The sequence below is a fragment of the Mustela lutreola genome, chromosome 1, assembly GCF_030435805.1.
Source record: "Mustela lutreola isolate mMusLut2 chromosome 1, mMusLut2.pri, whole genome shotgun sequence".
In the NCBI taxonomy this organism is placed as follows: domain Eukaryota; kingdom Metazoa; phylum Chordata; class Mammalia; order Carnivora; family Mustelidae; genus Mustela; species Mustela lutreola.
Window position 1 is genome coordinate 63,983,929 of NC_081290.1, and position 16,266 is coordinate 64,000,194.

General features: G+C 52.8%; 1 protein-coding gene across 1 annotated transcript in view; it reads right to left on the reverse strand.

The window, feature by feature from the left end:
• C1H4orf50 (chromosome 1 C4orf50 homolog) overlaps positions 1 to 16,266 on the reverse strand; it is a 50,987-nt gene that overhangs the window by 24,557 nt on the left and 10,164 nt on the right. Inside the window, exons 4-8 of the mRNA XM_059165641.1 lie at positions 14,579 to 14,587; positions 13,797 to 14,378; positions 6,400 to 6,529; positions 5,206 to 5,321; positions 2,233 to 4,455 (exon numbers count right to left, since the gene is read on the reverse strand). Of these exons, the coding sequence (XP_059021624.1) occupies positions 2,233 to 4,455; positions 5,206 to 5,321; positions 6,400 to 6,529; positions 13,797 to 14,378; positions 14,579 to 14,587 (3,060 nt within the window). The remainder of the gene's footprint in view (positions 1 to 2,232; positions 4,456 to 5,205; positions 5,322 to 6,399; positions 6,530 to 13,796; positions 14,379 to 14,578; positions 14,588 to 16,266) is intronic.

The following is a 16,266-nucleotide window of genomic DNA, read 5'->3' on the forward strand; positions in this document are numbered from 1 at the left end:
AAATGGAGATAAACTACTAAAAATTTTGCAGTATTTATTACTAATTATTAATTTATTTGGGATTTCTGTATTGCATGGTAAAAGCACTAATTTAGGGTACATTTAAATAATTAATATATACATTCTGAAATCTCTAGGGTAAATACTGAAGGAATGATACCAAATTATATAGTGGAATGAGCTAATGGAGAAGAAAAAGGAATAAGAGAAAGTACTTATATTAATACCAAAGACAAAGGGAAGAAAGGAGAAATAGAACTGAGCAGAACAAAGAAAACACACGGTAAGAGGGGAGCAAACACCCAATGCTCGCATCACAGGTATGAAATGTATGTGGACCAAACGCCCTAACCGAAAAGCAGAGGTTGCAAAACTGAGCCAAGGAAAAACAAACCAACCACATGCTGTTTCCAAAAAAACACATTTTAAATAGAAAGATGCCCACAGGTTGAACGCAAAAGGGTGGGTGGTCTAAAAGAAGTTGGATTCCATGAAAACACTAAGGGAAAGAAACTGGTGTGACTACTTCTATATGAGACTGAGTGCAATTTGGGCAAGGAGCGTGGGAGGTAATGAGGGACATTTCATCATGATCAAAGAGTCAAGTTAGCAGGAGAACATAATTGTAAGTCTGTATGTATCTCATAAATAATTTCCAGATATACAAATCAAAACTAACATACCAGAGGAAGAAATACACAAATGCACACTCAGAGATTGCAAACATAACTGCGTAAAAAACAAAGCAAATAGACAGCCCGTCCGTAAAGATACAGAAGACCTGATCAGCAGAATTAACCAGCGTGGCCCCATCACAAGACACAACAATGGTATCATTCAGTACTTTACAAAGACTCCTGGGCTATTTGCCAGAATAGAATTTAATCTGGTCAATAGAACAAATCTCAAATTAAAAAAAAATAAAAATAATATAGTTATGTTTTCTGACAACAGTGAAATAAAACTACAAAGTTGGGAACAAAAATATAACTAAAAAATTCAGCAGGTGCTTGGAAATTCAGGAACTCTATTCTAAATCACCCATGGGTAAAGAGAGACGTCACAAAGGGAAACTGCAAAGTACTTTGAAGTGAACGGACATAAAAGCACAACATATCAAATGTGTGGGACGTAGCTGAAACAGTGCTCAGAGAGACACGCAGAGATAGAAGTGTATAGATCACAAAAGAAGAAGAGCTGAAAATCAATGATCTGAGCTTTCAACACAAGAAGCAAGGAGGAAGAAAGCAACATCCAACTAAATCAAAGGGAAGTGAAAGAAAGGGAAGAATGAAGGTATAAACAAAATTCAGGGAAATAAAATACATATGATGAAGAAAATTGACAAAACCTGAAGGAATCCTCTGATTCCTCCTGATTGATAAAATTGCCATGGTGGGGGTGAGGGGTTAGGAAGAAAGTGGAGAAAGAGCGGGAGAGAGAGGGGGAGGGAGAGAATGAATGAGTGGCTACAAAGGGATCAATATTGAATGTCTTACAGACAGGCAAGACCATGGTGAGGCTATCATGAGCATCTCCTCCTGGGATTCCTGAACAGCAAGCACGATCCACATGTGTGGACAATGACTCAAGGAAGCCGGTGTCCTGGCCAAATCATAGACGTGGTAAGTGCAGAGCTGGGTTTAACCTCCGATCAAGTCCTAAAGTCCCTGCTCTTTCCATCATCCCTTTCAAGACCCAGCGTGGAGCATGATGGGGTCGTTGGCCAACCAAGGGCGGTAACATATTGAAATACATGAATGTATCAAGTCAACACACTGTGCAACTTAAGCTTCTACAATGCTGCATGTCAGTTACATCTTTTAAAAGGGGAGATAGAGAGGGACCCACTGTGCAGAATTAGGACTTGGACTGCTTGATAAACTCTTGGATCTGAAAACATGAGCTCTGATCTTGAAGTGTCAACACCACCCCCTCCAGTGTTCCACCTGATGCCCATGGGGAGAGCCTAAGCAGAGGGCCGGCTAACGTCTCAGACTGTGTGCAGCAGGGGACCACCCACATGGCCGACCCAGCCCTACTCCTCCTGCCACGTGATTGCCCATTACTTCACTTGCCTGTGCCCTCATTCTCCCATCTGCTAAGTGGGGGTGATGAGGTGGGTACCTCCTCCAAGGGCTGCCTGGGGAACCTCACCTGAGGACAGGGGGTGGTCAGCCCTCTAGACAGCTAGCAAGATGCTAAGAAAGCAGCTGTGAGTAATCAGTCTACCTGGGGGCCATTGTTGAGGGCCGTCAGAGCTTGCACTGGGTCCGCACAACACCATGGTCTTTCCTTCTCCTCTTCCGAATGTGCTTCTTTTACTCCTGCTCCATGGATGTGTCCTTGCGGGACACTGGACACCTCAGCACTTCCCCAGACCAAGGACGGAGTGGAATTGGCATTGTATCTGGAATTCTCCATGCCTAAGGAAGGCCCCATACACCTGCCAGCTGCACCCGATTTCTCCTCCATGGGTGGCCCATGGACTCCTGCAGTCAGTTGCCCTGAGAGCTGAGTCACCTGCACCCCCTTTTCCACAGTGGTCCCCTTGTCCCCCCGCATCTTACTTTCCCCCCACAGACCCTCCTCTGTTCTCACTGCGTGCCGCACAGTTGTGCTCTCCCCCAAGGCGACTTCCGTCTCCAGGACACGGATTCTGTGTAGAAGGTGAGCATTCTCCCCGCTGAAGGCCCGCACCGTGTCTTCTATCCCCAGCACTATGCTCTTCATCAGCTCTTTGTAACCAACCCCGAGCTCTGAGATCAGTGCCTTGAGCTCCTGGTTTCCCAGGGTGACGCGCTCCATCACACCTTTGGATTTTCTGAGGCTCTCCCACAGGGCTTTCTGCAGCTGGGTCGTGTGCCTCTTCAGCTTCTCATTCTCCTCTTCAAGCTCAGAAATTTTGCCGTAACTTTTCCCATTGCAGTCCTCAAGGTCAGAAATGACCTGCCAACATTGGTCCAGTTCCCCCTTTAAGTGCGAGATGTCCCCTAGCAGCATGCTCTTTTCCCGTTCAAGTGTGGCGATCTTTGTCCCATTTCTGTCCCTCTCTTTTTCCAGAACACTCACTTTTCTTCGAAATCTCTCTCGGTCGCCCCAAAGCTCAGCATTGTCATGTAAAACCTGGCTTCTCTCTCTTTTCAGTCCAGCAATGAGCTGGTGGAACCTTCTCTTCTGCCTTTCAAGGGCTCTTGGAGGCCAGTTCCAACCTCGCTCAGAGGGCCATTCTGGGCCCAGCCTCACGTCATCCAAATCAGGCACCATCTCAGGAAGAACCGCGCTGGTTCCCAAGGCCTCAGTCTCTTCTGGTCTAACCTCTTCACTAGCTTCCCCGGGTTTGACTTCCCTGGCCAAACAAACATCCAAGTCCTGGTTTCCCAAAGCCTGCTGGGAGGAAGGCTTTCCCTGGCAGCTGGGCCATTTCCAAGCAAAGTTCGTGCTCTCTCCCGCCAGCATGGAGGCTTGTGGCCACCGCTGCTCTCCTCCAAGCTCCAGGATGGAAAGTTGCTGGAAACAAGCCTCCATCTCTTTTTCAAATTTGTCTAGTCTGAGCTCAGAACTGCCAGGTCCTTCGCTTGAAGCCCATGAGTTACGAGTGCATTCAGTCCCCTTGGGTGGAAAGATTGGGTCTCCCAATCTGGGAGACAGTCCTTCTTCTGCCACTGAGAAGAGGGTACCCTGGCCTGCACATTCCATGGGGCCAGGTTTCTCTGGGATGTCCTCGTAGCCCAGACTGGACCCTTCTAGAGGCGCTGCCTCCTCCTCCTTCTCTTCTTGCCCTTCGTATCCAGGGCTTTCCTCTCGCAGACACAGAGCCTTTCCAGACCACACAAGAGTTGCCTCCTCGCCCTGCCCTGCAAAGACCTGAGCACCTGCTGGAGATGGCTTCGGGGCGCCTTGGACCCTGGCTGTGGGGTGCTCTTCCTCTACGTCTGATAAAGGTCCTCCCTCCCTCCCCCTCCTGTCCCAAGCCCTCCTCTCCCCCTCCTCCTCTGTTCTCCACTTTGGTCCTCCTCCCTCCTTCCAAGTGTCTTCCAGATCTCTGGGCCCTCTCCTGGGAAATCGATGACTTGAAGTCTGTGGGCACTCCTGGCAAAGGGAGGCTTCAGGGCTCTTTGCCCAGTGATGATTCCAACAGGGCTGTCCAATGGCCCTGGGAGCAGGCAATGACCAGGCATCCAGCACCTGTTGCATTTGGGAGTCTTGTGGAGAAGCCTCCTGGAGTAGCAGTGGTGGCAGCAGGGAACAGGGGTCCCTGGCTGGTCCCCAGGGAGAGAGTGGGGAGGTCTTCACCAGGAGAAAGGACCCCTGGGCCTGGGTGGCTGCTAGTCTTTGCTCTGAAATCCAGGCCAGCTCTACAGGGAAGAGTGAGCTGTCCCTGCACTGCCTGGGGGGGCAGCCACAGATGAGAAGGAGAGTCTGTTCATCCAAGCTGGGCTCAGCTGGAGTTGGCTAGGAATGGGAAGAGAAGAGAAGGTATGAAGCAGCCTCTTCCTCCATTTAGCCCCCCCCCCACTTCTCTGACCTCATCTCCTGATGTTCTTGGTGCCCCTTCACCTAACCATATCAGCCTCCCTTACTTGCCGAGCCCAATGCCCGTGCCCCAGGGCCTTTGCACCTGCTCTTCCCTCTGCCCAGAATATCGTTTCCTGGATCCCTTCATGGCTCCCTCTCAATCCTTTCACATCTCTGCTCACATGTTACTTTCTCTAGCAGCTGCCTGGCCATTTTACCACACTGTGTGTGTTCCCCTTTACTGTGCCCCCGCCCTCTCACAGCTTGCTGTTTATCGATGTACACACTGTCTACCCCCTTAATTGCTATATGTCCAACATGGTAGCCACAGGCCACCAGCCATGGTTTAAGAGCTGGGAAGCTAAGGGTTCATGGCTCTCCTACTGGACCACACAGGCGTAACACATTTCCATTGTCATGGAAGGCTTTCGTGGATGGCCATGTAGACCACCGGCTCCAAGGGCAGGGTTCCTGGGCCTAGACCAGTGCCAGGCCCACAAGATGCATTTCACAGATATTTTAAACTATATTTTTATATATACTTCTTCAACGTGTGTATCCGCTCCGTGTCTTCAAACCTCCCTCTCAGTTATTTCCAGAACGTTCTTCCAAACCCTTCTTTAACCCCTTCTCCCACCTCCCACACGCAGTTGGCGCCTCAGGCACGCAGGAAGCCTCTGGCCTCACCGGTCCACCGTCAGATCCTGTGACGTCTCCCAGGGTCTCAGGCGTTGTCTCCAAAACAGAGGGGTCTGGTCCAGCCCCGACACAACCCCAGGAGCAGCAGCCCTCAGAGGACTGGCCTAGAAGGCAAGAGGACCCCAGGAGTTAAGGAGACCCTCTTAGGAGTTTTTTCATAACTGCCACTAGTGACTGAACCTCCTGCTCTAGACACAACCTGCCACTTGCCACTGACTCCAGGCCCCTGAGCCCCAGAGGTGGCCTGACGATCACCAGCACCAGCATCGGAGATGGGGAACGGCCGTCCGGTGATGTGTCATGGGCTGGGTGTGGAAGCCACCTTTGCTGATTAGGACGTTCACACAGGTGACAAATCCCACGACACCTCCCTCAACCCGGGCACCCTCATGGTCCCACAGGGTCATAATTCCCTGCCTCCAGCCCTGGCCACACGTCTGGCGTGCAGATGAAGGAGCTGGTCCCAGGCTTCGCTGCCAGACAGGCCCCGCCTCCTTCTCCTCCCAGGACAAGTTTGACCATTTGACTCGCCAGTTCTGCTCCCCAGAAACAGGCTAAGGGGGAAAGGCAGCTGTGTGGGTCAGCAGCACCAGGGGCTATAAATACCCCCTCATCTCTAGCCGTGTTTGGCCTTGGAAGACTGTAAGCAAACCACCGACTCCCCCAGTGGGACATCGTGGGTTTGGGGCTCCCTCAGTACCTGGTTTTTGCAACAGGGAACCAGAAGCCACACCCGAGACTGTGATCAGAGGCATTGGTTCCCATTAAGGACAAGTTGGGGACAAGGGGCTCCTCAGCCCCGGCAGCTCCCAGACCTCGCACCTGTCTCACACCTGAGTTGGCAAGGGGTGGGGCAGGGATAGGCTAGTCATCCCATAGCCTTCTGCAAAGACCCCTCCTCCTGAGACACCAGCTGACCCGCACTGGCCAGCACCCTCCTGAGGCTGAAGGAGTAAGCCTGAATGTCTAGTTGAGCCCAAGTCAGGGACCTTGTCGTGGACATGGCTGACTCTAATCCCCCCTTCTCCAGCTGTGTGACATCAAGCAAGCAACACTACCTCTCTGGGCCTCAGCTCCCTGTCTGTAAAGCGGGGCAGTCACCCCCACCACACACACATTGGCAGGTCCTAGATGAAGGTCAGCCCATCAGCAGGTGCTTATTCAGGCGCTTCCCACACACACCTGCGGAACCTCCCAGTCCAGGGCCACCGGCAGAGCAGAGAGTGGCTTGCGGCCCTTGTCTTCTCCCGACATCCTGTGTGTCCTCCCTGGGCAGGGATGGGGGTTCATCCTGAATCCGGCTCAGAGTGTCCTTGAGGAAGACACAGGAGGAGAGCCATGAGTGTCCTCACAGCGGAAGGCTTCCCTCTGGACCCATCCCAGCCCCAGGGACTCAGGGATGGTCTCCAGGCGAACCTGTCCCTCCACCGTCAACAAGTCCCCAGTGCCGCACCCGGTATCTACGCCCCCTTGGCCTCTCCCAAAAGGTGAGCCGGGTGTGCAGAGAGGAACTTCCCTGAGTCAGGTCTCTCCCTGTGGAGCATTAGTTAAAGACGGTTCGGCTCTGACCCACCATCCACGAGAGGCTGGGGACACCTCCCCTAGCTTCCCACAGCCCCCGCTCCTTCTAGCCAGATTCTAGTGGGTGCTGTTCACTTCCTCCATTCCACCCCCTCACCAGACCATGAGTCCTTCAGTCCTTCAATGTAGCTTCACCTGGTCTGCACCCTCGCCTTACCCACACCAAGTAGGTGCTTAATAAATGTTTGGTAGTTAGATGGATCAGCAGAACCAGCAGAAAGACCTGCACTTATGCAGCAAGCACTTATTGGGCTCCAACTGTGTGTTAGGTGCTCTTCTAGGTGAGGGATAAACAGAAATGAATATGTAACACCCGTCCCCTTCTCACCTGTCCCCCAGGTCCTCACCTGCTCTCTGCAGAGCCCTGCATCAACTCCCAGCTAGACCTCTCCTGCCCCCCCAGTCCTGCTCACAGTGCCTGGGAGCCCCCCCCCCCCGACAGCATGCACTCTCCCAACTACACGGCCTCCCCTAGCTCCCCCTAGTGTGGGATGAGTTCAGTGCTGCAGTGGGCACTGCCGGCCTTCTAGGGATGCTCCTCGCTTGGGTTTCTGCTCATGGTGGCCTCCCTGCCCCTCCCCAACCTGGTTCTGGCCTGCCTCTGCACCTCCGCATATGCTGTTCCTCCTGCCAGGCTGGCACATCTTCCTCGGAAGGAAGTGGGTTGCCTGTGCCCTGCTCTCTACCCCTCCCTTCCACACCTCACTCAACATCAGAGCAATCCCACTGAAATGGAAACAGAATCAGGTGATTCTCATGTTTCCAACCTTCAATGCTTCCCACTGCCCCATCCTCATTCTGCTCCTTAAAGGGACCCTGTGCCCCCTGCATCAGAGATGTGTGCCCCTAGTGCCCGCTGCCTGCCTCTCTTTCCGCCCCTCTGCCCAGCTAACCTGCTTCCCTCTGGGCTCACCTTGAAGGCCAAATCTTCAACAAGGCCTTCCCTAGTCCTCCCCCAAATGAACCCCACCCCTTCCCTCAAGGATCTCCCCCTAATGCTCTGAATTTGGGACCTTCCCGTTGTCTGTGTCACATCTGTCATCCACAGACCAGGAATCTCAACTCTGGCCACACCTTAGAATCACCCAGAAGCTTTTAACAGTCACAAAGCAGGACTTCAGCCCAAAGCAGCTGAAGCCAGAGGGGCCTGGGCACCAGCATTCTGCTGGGGGGCACCAGGCCCACTGACCCATAGTGCCAGACACCACTCTCGCCCGTCGATCCCCCTGCTTCCCACGTGCTCAGAATGAAGCGCTTCTGCCAGCTGCTCCCAGGCACCACTGAGAAGAGGTGAAGGGGACGGGGACGTGGGGGAGGGAGGAGGCAGAAGAGAAAGGGAGTGAGGGAAAGGAGTGAGCAGAAGAGGAGGGGACCGGCTGGAGAATGGGAGAGACAGACACTCCACGTGGGAACCGGCAGGAGAAAGACAGTAAGGACGAGAAAGGAGCGGGCCAAGGACAGCTGGGAGGGCGGCTTCGAAGACCAGCCCCGCTGCACCGTTCAGTGCTGTTCGGGTTTCCTTCCCATACCCCAGCTGACTTCAGCTCGTTTCCACAAATACTTCCTGAGCTCAGCTATTAGGGACAGGCCCTGGGCTGGAGCTGGGGACGTCACCGCGGATAAAACTCATAGAACCCTGCCTCGGGAGGTGACTTGACGGGGAGGAAGGGGCATCCTAGAATACGATGCTACGCACCCCTCCTTCATGTCACAAGTGACAAAATGATGGCTCAGAGAGGGAGAATGATTTGTCTGAGAACACACAGCGCACAGGCGGAAGAACAGAACCAGAGCTCAGGTCTTGAACTGGATCCGGGCTTTCTCTCCCCCGCTCCCTGCCCCTCTCTACTCAGTCTAGTCACCCCTTCCTGCTCTCCTTTACTCACAGGAGCAGTGACCCCCCAATTTCACAGGAATTTGGCTTTTGTGTGCAATTATTTTGAAAGATCACCAAAAAGAAGGACATGAAGAATATGGAGTGATCCAGACACAAACACGATCCACGTGTTAGGATATATCCTTCTGGGCTTTCTTTTATGTAGAGACATTTAAATTCTTCCAAAAGTCTGTTTCTACAGAATGTCCATTTTTGCTCTGTGCATTTCTCATTTGATGACCTCAGAGGATCATGTCCCACAAGATCTTCTATAATGTGCTGCTTTATAGCCACCAAACACCCTCTGACAGAAGGAACACCCTCACTTACCAAAGCAGTTCCTTCTTACTGGACATTTAGGTTGTTTCCAACGTTCACCAACTATAAACAGCGTTGAGGTGCTTTCAATATCTGACAATTATTCAGAATAGAATGCAATCTCAAGCTTTCGAGTATTTGTATTAATTTTGTAACTAAGGAACTTGATATCTTTGCCTAAGACCACTAACCATCCGTATTTCCCTTTACATTACTTGTATCATAGTGGCTTTGTTACAGCTTTTTTTTATATATATATATTACCGACCTGTGTTTGAAAGCCCTTGAGAACCAAATGTGCAATAGACACTTCCCCACAGATGCAAACAGTGTGCAAAGACAAGGCCGCCTGGGATGCACAGAACAAGGAAACCATTCTCATAACTGCCACCAGGGGTCACTCTGCCTGCACTGCCAGGACAGAGAGGCTCGAGGAGGGGAGCGTCAGCATTCCCAATGCTACTGTCACCAGGAGCGGGATCTCTGCTCTCGGACAGCGTGGCACTGACATTTCTAAGTATGTGACTTTCCATCTCCCTGCACAAGCCTCCGCAACCCCCGGGACATCCCCTGCTACAGACCAAGTCTCCAGTGTCTGCACCTGTGTCTGTCTCCCCTATAAGCTTTCAAAGAGCAGGGTCAGCTTTCCAGCCCTGGTGTCAGCACAGTGCCCGGGACATGGCAGGTACTGAGGGTGCACTCGCTAAAAAGCAGACACATCTGCAGGCAGGCCTTTCTCGTCTTGCAAACCACAGTCCTTTTAAATTTCCTTTCACCCACGCCCTGAGCAGAAACCCCCTCCCCTAACACCTCCCCAGGTCAGGGTTTGTCCTTGCTATGGTCTGTTCCTTCAGGGACCTGGGTCCCAAGTGATGTGTTCTGGAAACCGGCAAGTGTGAGATCCCAGGCAACTCATGTGCCTCCTCTGGACTGTGGGGTCAGGTATCTGGATGCAGATACTATCTCGCTACCTCCCAGAGTTGACGAGATCCTGTTTGGAGAAGTGTTTGTAAACATAAAGCAAGTAAAACCTCTTCCCATGAAGACTAGCACCAGCATAACGCATACCTCCTTGCCCAGAGCACATCATATGTAACCAGTGGGCTGCCGGGGGTGGGGGTGGGGGCTCCCTGATGATCTGTAATGCTTTTCTATCTGATACACACTTCCCTGGGACTAGACACTGCTCCAGGTTTCCCAGTTTCTATGCCTTCCTCTAGCACTGCCACTGTGAAGCTGTCCCTTTGCTGGAAGTTTCCATCTGCCAAAGGCAGTGGAGCGAATATCTTCCCAGGTCACTTACCCGCTGAGCCACTAGTTCACCAAGACCCTCCCCGTTGTGACCAAAGCCTGGGGTTCAAGGCTATCTTAAACAAAGAGGAAAATACCTGCCAGGCCCCACACAGTGAGAATGAGGACTTCTAGCGGTGGGTCATACCACTACAAGGACACAAGGAGAGAACGAACTGGGAAGATTGGGAAAGTCTTAGAGGAAGCAGCATTCCCACTGAATGGAGAGAGAGCAGCAGAGTTTACTGAGCAGCCGAGAGGAGCAGGTTGAAGTTTCTAGACACAGGGAAGGCTGCAGGACCAAAGAGCCGGGATTCATCAGGGGCCTGTGGAAGCTCAGTGTGGCCAAGGCAGGGTGGTGGGAAGGAGTGGGCCATGAACCTGAAGGACGAGGCCAGCCTAGAGCACCAGGGGCCTTGAATGCCACAGGGAGGTGGTTGAACTTGATCCCAGAGTGACAGCGGCCAGGAGGATTACAAAAGGAGATCATTGGGGGTCACCTCAGCTATCCCGAGAAAGGCACTAAACCCCTGCCTATAGCTCTTGACCTCTCCGTGTCCCTTTGGAAATGCACTGTGGGCTTTAGGAAATCACACACCCGTGCAATGTTCTCAGAACTCTGCCTACAGTTTCATAAGTGTTCAGTTCTACACCAAGACCCTGAAGAGCACCAGCAGTTTTGTTATCAATAGGCTCTAGCATTTAAATTTTTTTTTTTTTTAGATTTTATTTACTTATTTGACAGTGAGAGAAAGATAGAGTAAGCACAAGAAGGGGAACCACAGAGGGAGAGGGAGAAGCAGGCTCCCCTCTGAGCAGAGAGCCAAATGCAGGGCTAGATCTCGGGATCCTTGGACCATGACCTGAGCTGAAGGCAGACAACCAGTGACTGAGCCACCCAGGTGCCCCTCTCGCATTTAAATTTTAAATCTCAGTTACACTTCCCTTTGAGCTGCTAACTGGCTGGAACTTTGCATCCCCCCATGGCCCTCTCAGGAGGGCTGAGCCTGGCAGACTGTCATACCCCATCACCCTGGGTCCAGCCCCCATTCTGAATGCCAGGACCCTCAGCAGCAACCCATGGACTGTCAGGCCCCTTCCTCAGCCCCATGCTCTGCACTCAGATGGTTTTGTCATCCTGTGCAGACAGGGGACTGTCTTGGGCACTCTCCAGTCCCTGGACCCAGTCAAAGCCCAAGCCAAGCACAGGCAGCAAGTGGGCACCTGTGAGAACCTAAATTACTAAGCCACCGGCCAGGATGAGCTGGAGGGACAGAGTGTGGCGTCCACAAACCCCAGGAGCCTGGGGGGACAACTCCTGCCTCACCACTTCGTATCTCTGTGATCCTGGGCAAGTCACAAGCCTCTCTGTACCTTTACATCGTCCTCTGTGAAATGAGGATAACACACTGCTTCCCTCCAAAGACTGTGGATGGACTAAACGAGTGGCAGATACAGAGCCCAGGAAACAGCATGTGGTACAAAGATGCTCTAGTGAGTGCCGGGGACCATCGACATCCCCCCACGTAAAGCTGGCGAGGGAGCACATGTCCCTACCATCAAGGAACAGGAACCCACAGTTTTACCCCCTCACAGGTCTTCATAACTGTTCATCCACAGGGACACTTGTCACGGGTTGAATGGTGTCCTCCAGAATTCCCCAGTTAAAGTCTGAATCTCTAGAATCTCAACATGTGACCTGATTTGGAAATGGGGTCTTTATGGATTCAATTAGTTACGATGAGGCCCATTTGTGTGACCAGTGTCCTTATGAAAAGGGGACACTGGGCACAGAGATAGACGTGCAGACAGGGAAGATGCTGGGAAGACACAGAGAGAGGACGGTATCCACCAGCCCAGGAGGGGGGCTGGAACAGACCCTCCCTCACAGCCTCAGAGAGAACCAGCCCTCCAGGCACCTTGACTTTGGACTTCAGGTTCTAGCACTGCTGTTCAAACTACTCAGTTCATGGTCCTCCATCACGGCAGCCCCAATAAATGACAATTTCCATCTATACACCATTTATTTTCCGGAATTACAATAAGGTACCAATATGAAATGGACACTGGTCTCCTTTTATCTCATGGATAGAACGGAGGAAGAGTGAATAGATCACACAGGAGAGAGACAACAAGAGCATAAAGTAGTAATTTTTTTTTTTAAATGGCCACAGAGAAACTCATTATTAAAATGATCTAAGCAGAGAGATACCATAGAACATTTAAAATTCTAGTTAATTTGAAATAGATTTATCTTATCCAAAAAAAAATTTTGATTTGTGTTGTTGTTGTTGTTAGTTTGTTTAACAAGTAGTCTTCTTTTGGTAAGGTTGTTCACTGATTTATTTTCCTTAAACGTAAATCGACCTGGTAGAGAGAAGCACACTCTTGATCTCTTGGGAGGGAGCTGAATTAACTCGCTCTTCTCAGGGAGGCAGGCTGGTGCCGGAGAAACAGAGCATTTTGGACTCCCATCAAATCTGGATCAAGTTCTAGTTCTGCTCCCTACTAGCTGTGTGACAACAGATCGATGCACTACCTCTCTGGGCTTCCATTTCCTTATATGTGGGGTGGGGATACCAATAGGGCCCAATTAAGGAAATAATGCCCTCGAGAACTCCCAGTAATATCTTAAACATAAGTTTTCACTCTTCTGTCAGTCAAATGAATAAATAAATGTCCAGTCTGCCCTTCTTTGCGGATCTTAAGAAACTTGCCCAAGGTCACACAGCTAGTAAATAAGAGAACCAGAAGAGCACCCAACCCTGTGTGTTTTTTTGCTGCTAGCCCTGGGGACCTTCTGTGCACTGGTGTAGGACCGGGGCTACTACGACCCATCCGACCCAGACCCTGCCCTCAAGGAGCTCACAGTCTAACACAGGAGAAACGAAGATTCATGTATAGCACCGAGGGCAGGGAACCATCCCCACCTTTGGAGCTGTGTGGGAGACAGAAGAGGGTCATCCCCTCTGGAAGGAGGGGAAGGATCAGGAAAGCTTCCCGGGCAGTTACATAATAGGGCACACCCAAAGGGGCTCAGCCGGCTCGGGCCGGGACACAGCAGGGACTCATTAACTGCTGGATGGATGGAGGGACAGAAGGGAGCACACGATGAAGGGTGAAGGATAGCTGGCTCCCTGCAGGGCGGCTGCATGGAGAGATGGAGGGGCAGGTGGTAGGGTGAATGAGATGGTGGAGGGTGGGAAGACAAGCGGGTGGACGCAAGTGGGGGGTCCGTGGGTGGACAGGTGGTTGGGTGGATGAGAGGGTGGACAGATGGCTGGTGGGGTGACTGTGTTGGAGGATGGGTAGATGAGGTGTATGACTGAGGAGCTCTGCCCTTAGGTGGGTAGGTGACTGATGGAACCAGGATGGATGGATAAGGTTGCTGGGGTTGATGAGCGGATGGAGAGGGAGACTGGAAATGAAGGCGCTGGTGACTTAACACGTGGCTGTAGAATAAAGTTAGAGAAAAATCAACAAATCACGCATGCCCTGGGTTGCGGCCACTTACCGGGCTGCAGTGGCCAGCAGCGACGTTGCTGCGTGCGCTCTCCCCTTGGGCCTGGGCCCCCAGGGCCTCTCGCAGGCTCTGGTTTTGCTGCGCGAGGTCCTCCACCTGGCCCTGCAGGCCGATCTCCGACAGCTTGAGCTCATAGATGTAACAGCGCAGATCCTCCAGCTGCACGCGCAGCCGGCGCTCCGTGGCGCGCTGCTCCCGAAGCCGGCGCGCCGCCTCTTCCCGCTCGCGCTCCCCGCGCTCCGCCCGCGCCTGCAGAGCGCGCAGCTCCGCGGCCTCTCCGGGGTCACCCCGGGGGCAGGCCGGGCCGAGTATGCCGGGGCTGCCTGGGGCCAGGACATCCAGCTCAGCCAGCAAGAGGCCAGCCGCGCGACACAGGTGCCGCACGTCCCGCTCCAGCCGCTGCACCTGCTCCCGCAGGCCGCGCTCCTGCTCGCGCACCAGGCCCAGCTGGAGCCGCTGGGTCTGCCGGCAGCGCTCCAGGGCCGCCGCCTGCCGCCCCAGCGCCTCGTCCTTGCGCCGCAGCCGCTCTCGCAGCCGCTGGAGCCGCCACCGCTGCCGCCGAGCTGCACGCTCCTTTTCCAGAACCTACAAGTTGGCGGTGGATGAGGGCGTCAGGAAGCCAGCCCAGGGGACACACCGTCGCCCACACTGTTTTTATTTTAAACTTCCATATTTTTGTGCATGGGTTTTTTTTTTTTTCGTGCACTAATTGCGCATTAAAATATTGCATCAAATATTTATTTCGTTACTGAGATTTTACAGGGGAGGAGTACCTCCCTTACCTCACCCTCCTAGGAGGCCCGCACACCGGGAGTTCTCTGGGCTCTTGCAAGGAAATTGTGTGCTGGGCTGCCTGGGCATCAGCTGGGGCACACGGAGAAGGCTGCCCCCGTGATCTCAGTACTGAATTACGTCCACACCACTTTGTAAAGAGCTGCCGCCTAGACCTGCCTGAGTTTCCCCACGTCCACCCAGGACCCCCCAGATCTCTCCATTTCCCTAACCCTAAAGTGTTAATGCTTCGCCCTGCAAAGGTCAGCCCTGGTTTCTGGCTGGTGAGATACAGCACACAGCTGTTCCTTATTGAGCATAGCCCCAAGCACCGGGCACCGTTACTGTCCCCTTGGGGTACTCAGAAGCAACTAGCACAACCCCACTGTGCTACAAGTCACCACGGCTGGAATTTGAACTTCTGTGTATCTGACTCAAGGCTTTTTCCTCAAAGTCTGGACAATATATCTCTCTGTTCTTGGACCCAGCCCTCTGGGCTCCAAGGCCGGCACTGAGTGAGCTGGACTGGAGTGACCTGGCCACGGTGAAAACGGGGCTCCTTGCCCATTTCTACGCAGGTGGCGCCGTGCCCTGCTCAGCCCCGAGCAGGGGCTCTATCTCAGCCCCGAGTGCCTGCTGACCGCCGGCCGCTGAGGTGGCCCAGGAGAGCTTGCAGAAGACACAGCACAGAGTGTGGTGAAAGAGGTAAGCCCAGGGATGGCCCGGCAGGCTCTGACCGCTCGTTCTTGGGAGCCATGGGGCAGATGAAGCTGGAGTCCCGATTCCCTGGCGGGAAAACTGCTCCCAGTTATCCCAGAGTCAGCTCCATCACAGGACTGGTCTGCCTTTATTGGCTTTCAGAAGGATGACAGGTCACTACAGAAACAAGGTCACTTTGCATATGCAAATGATTTCCTGGGACCATGACAACAAGAGGGCAAAACTGCCATTTGGCAAATATCAAGTACACAAGGCAGAAAACCCTCATCTGTGCGCTCCTACAAAACTCTCTCTGAAATGCAGATATCATGGAGGAGCTGTAGCAGGGCCAAGTGGTCTCAAAGGGATGCTGAGCAGGCACCCCCGCCCCTCAGAACTTGTGCCCCTCATCTGGAACTGAGGCTGCCTGACAGGTCTTCCCAGGAAAGTATTCATCACATGACACGGTAATACGGACACGGACGCAGAAGAGACCACAATGTCGCACAGACCTGCTGGTCCCCGGGTACCCCTGAGTCCCCCGACAGCACTGTCCCTGCTCGCAACCTCCTCCTCTGTCTCCCCGTCACACTGGGAGCATCCTGTGACTCCGGGGCTGTGGCTGAGACCCCCTGGAAATCCTACATGGATTTAGGGCAAGGCCCAACACCTCTTTATTGAGGTATTTTCCACGGGGAGATGACATTCTTCACGGTGGGGTCTCTTACGACACCACTCCATCGCACTGGACGGCTCCTCTCAGGACACCAGTGAGGGCATGCTGGGGGAGCAGAGGACAAGTAACTGTAATTTCCTGTACCCAGAGTTCAATGCAGAGGGGAAAGTGCCATCGCATGTCTCCCTGGCATCTGGAAGACGAATTTCAGTTTCAGTGAGTTCCTCATCTCTCCCCACTCCATGTTTGACTCCATTCACGCCCGAATCAGGGCTTCTCTGGCTGTTTGGACTGCCCCCACTCTGGAAACACACC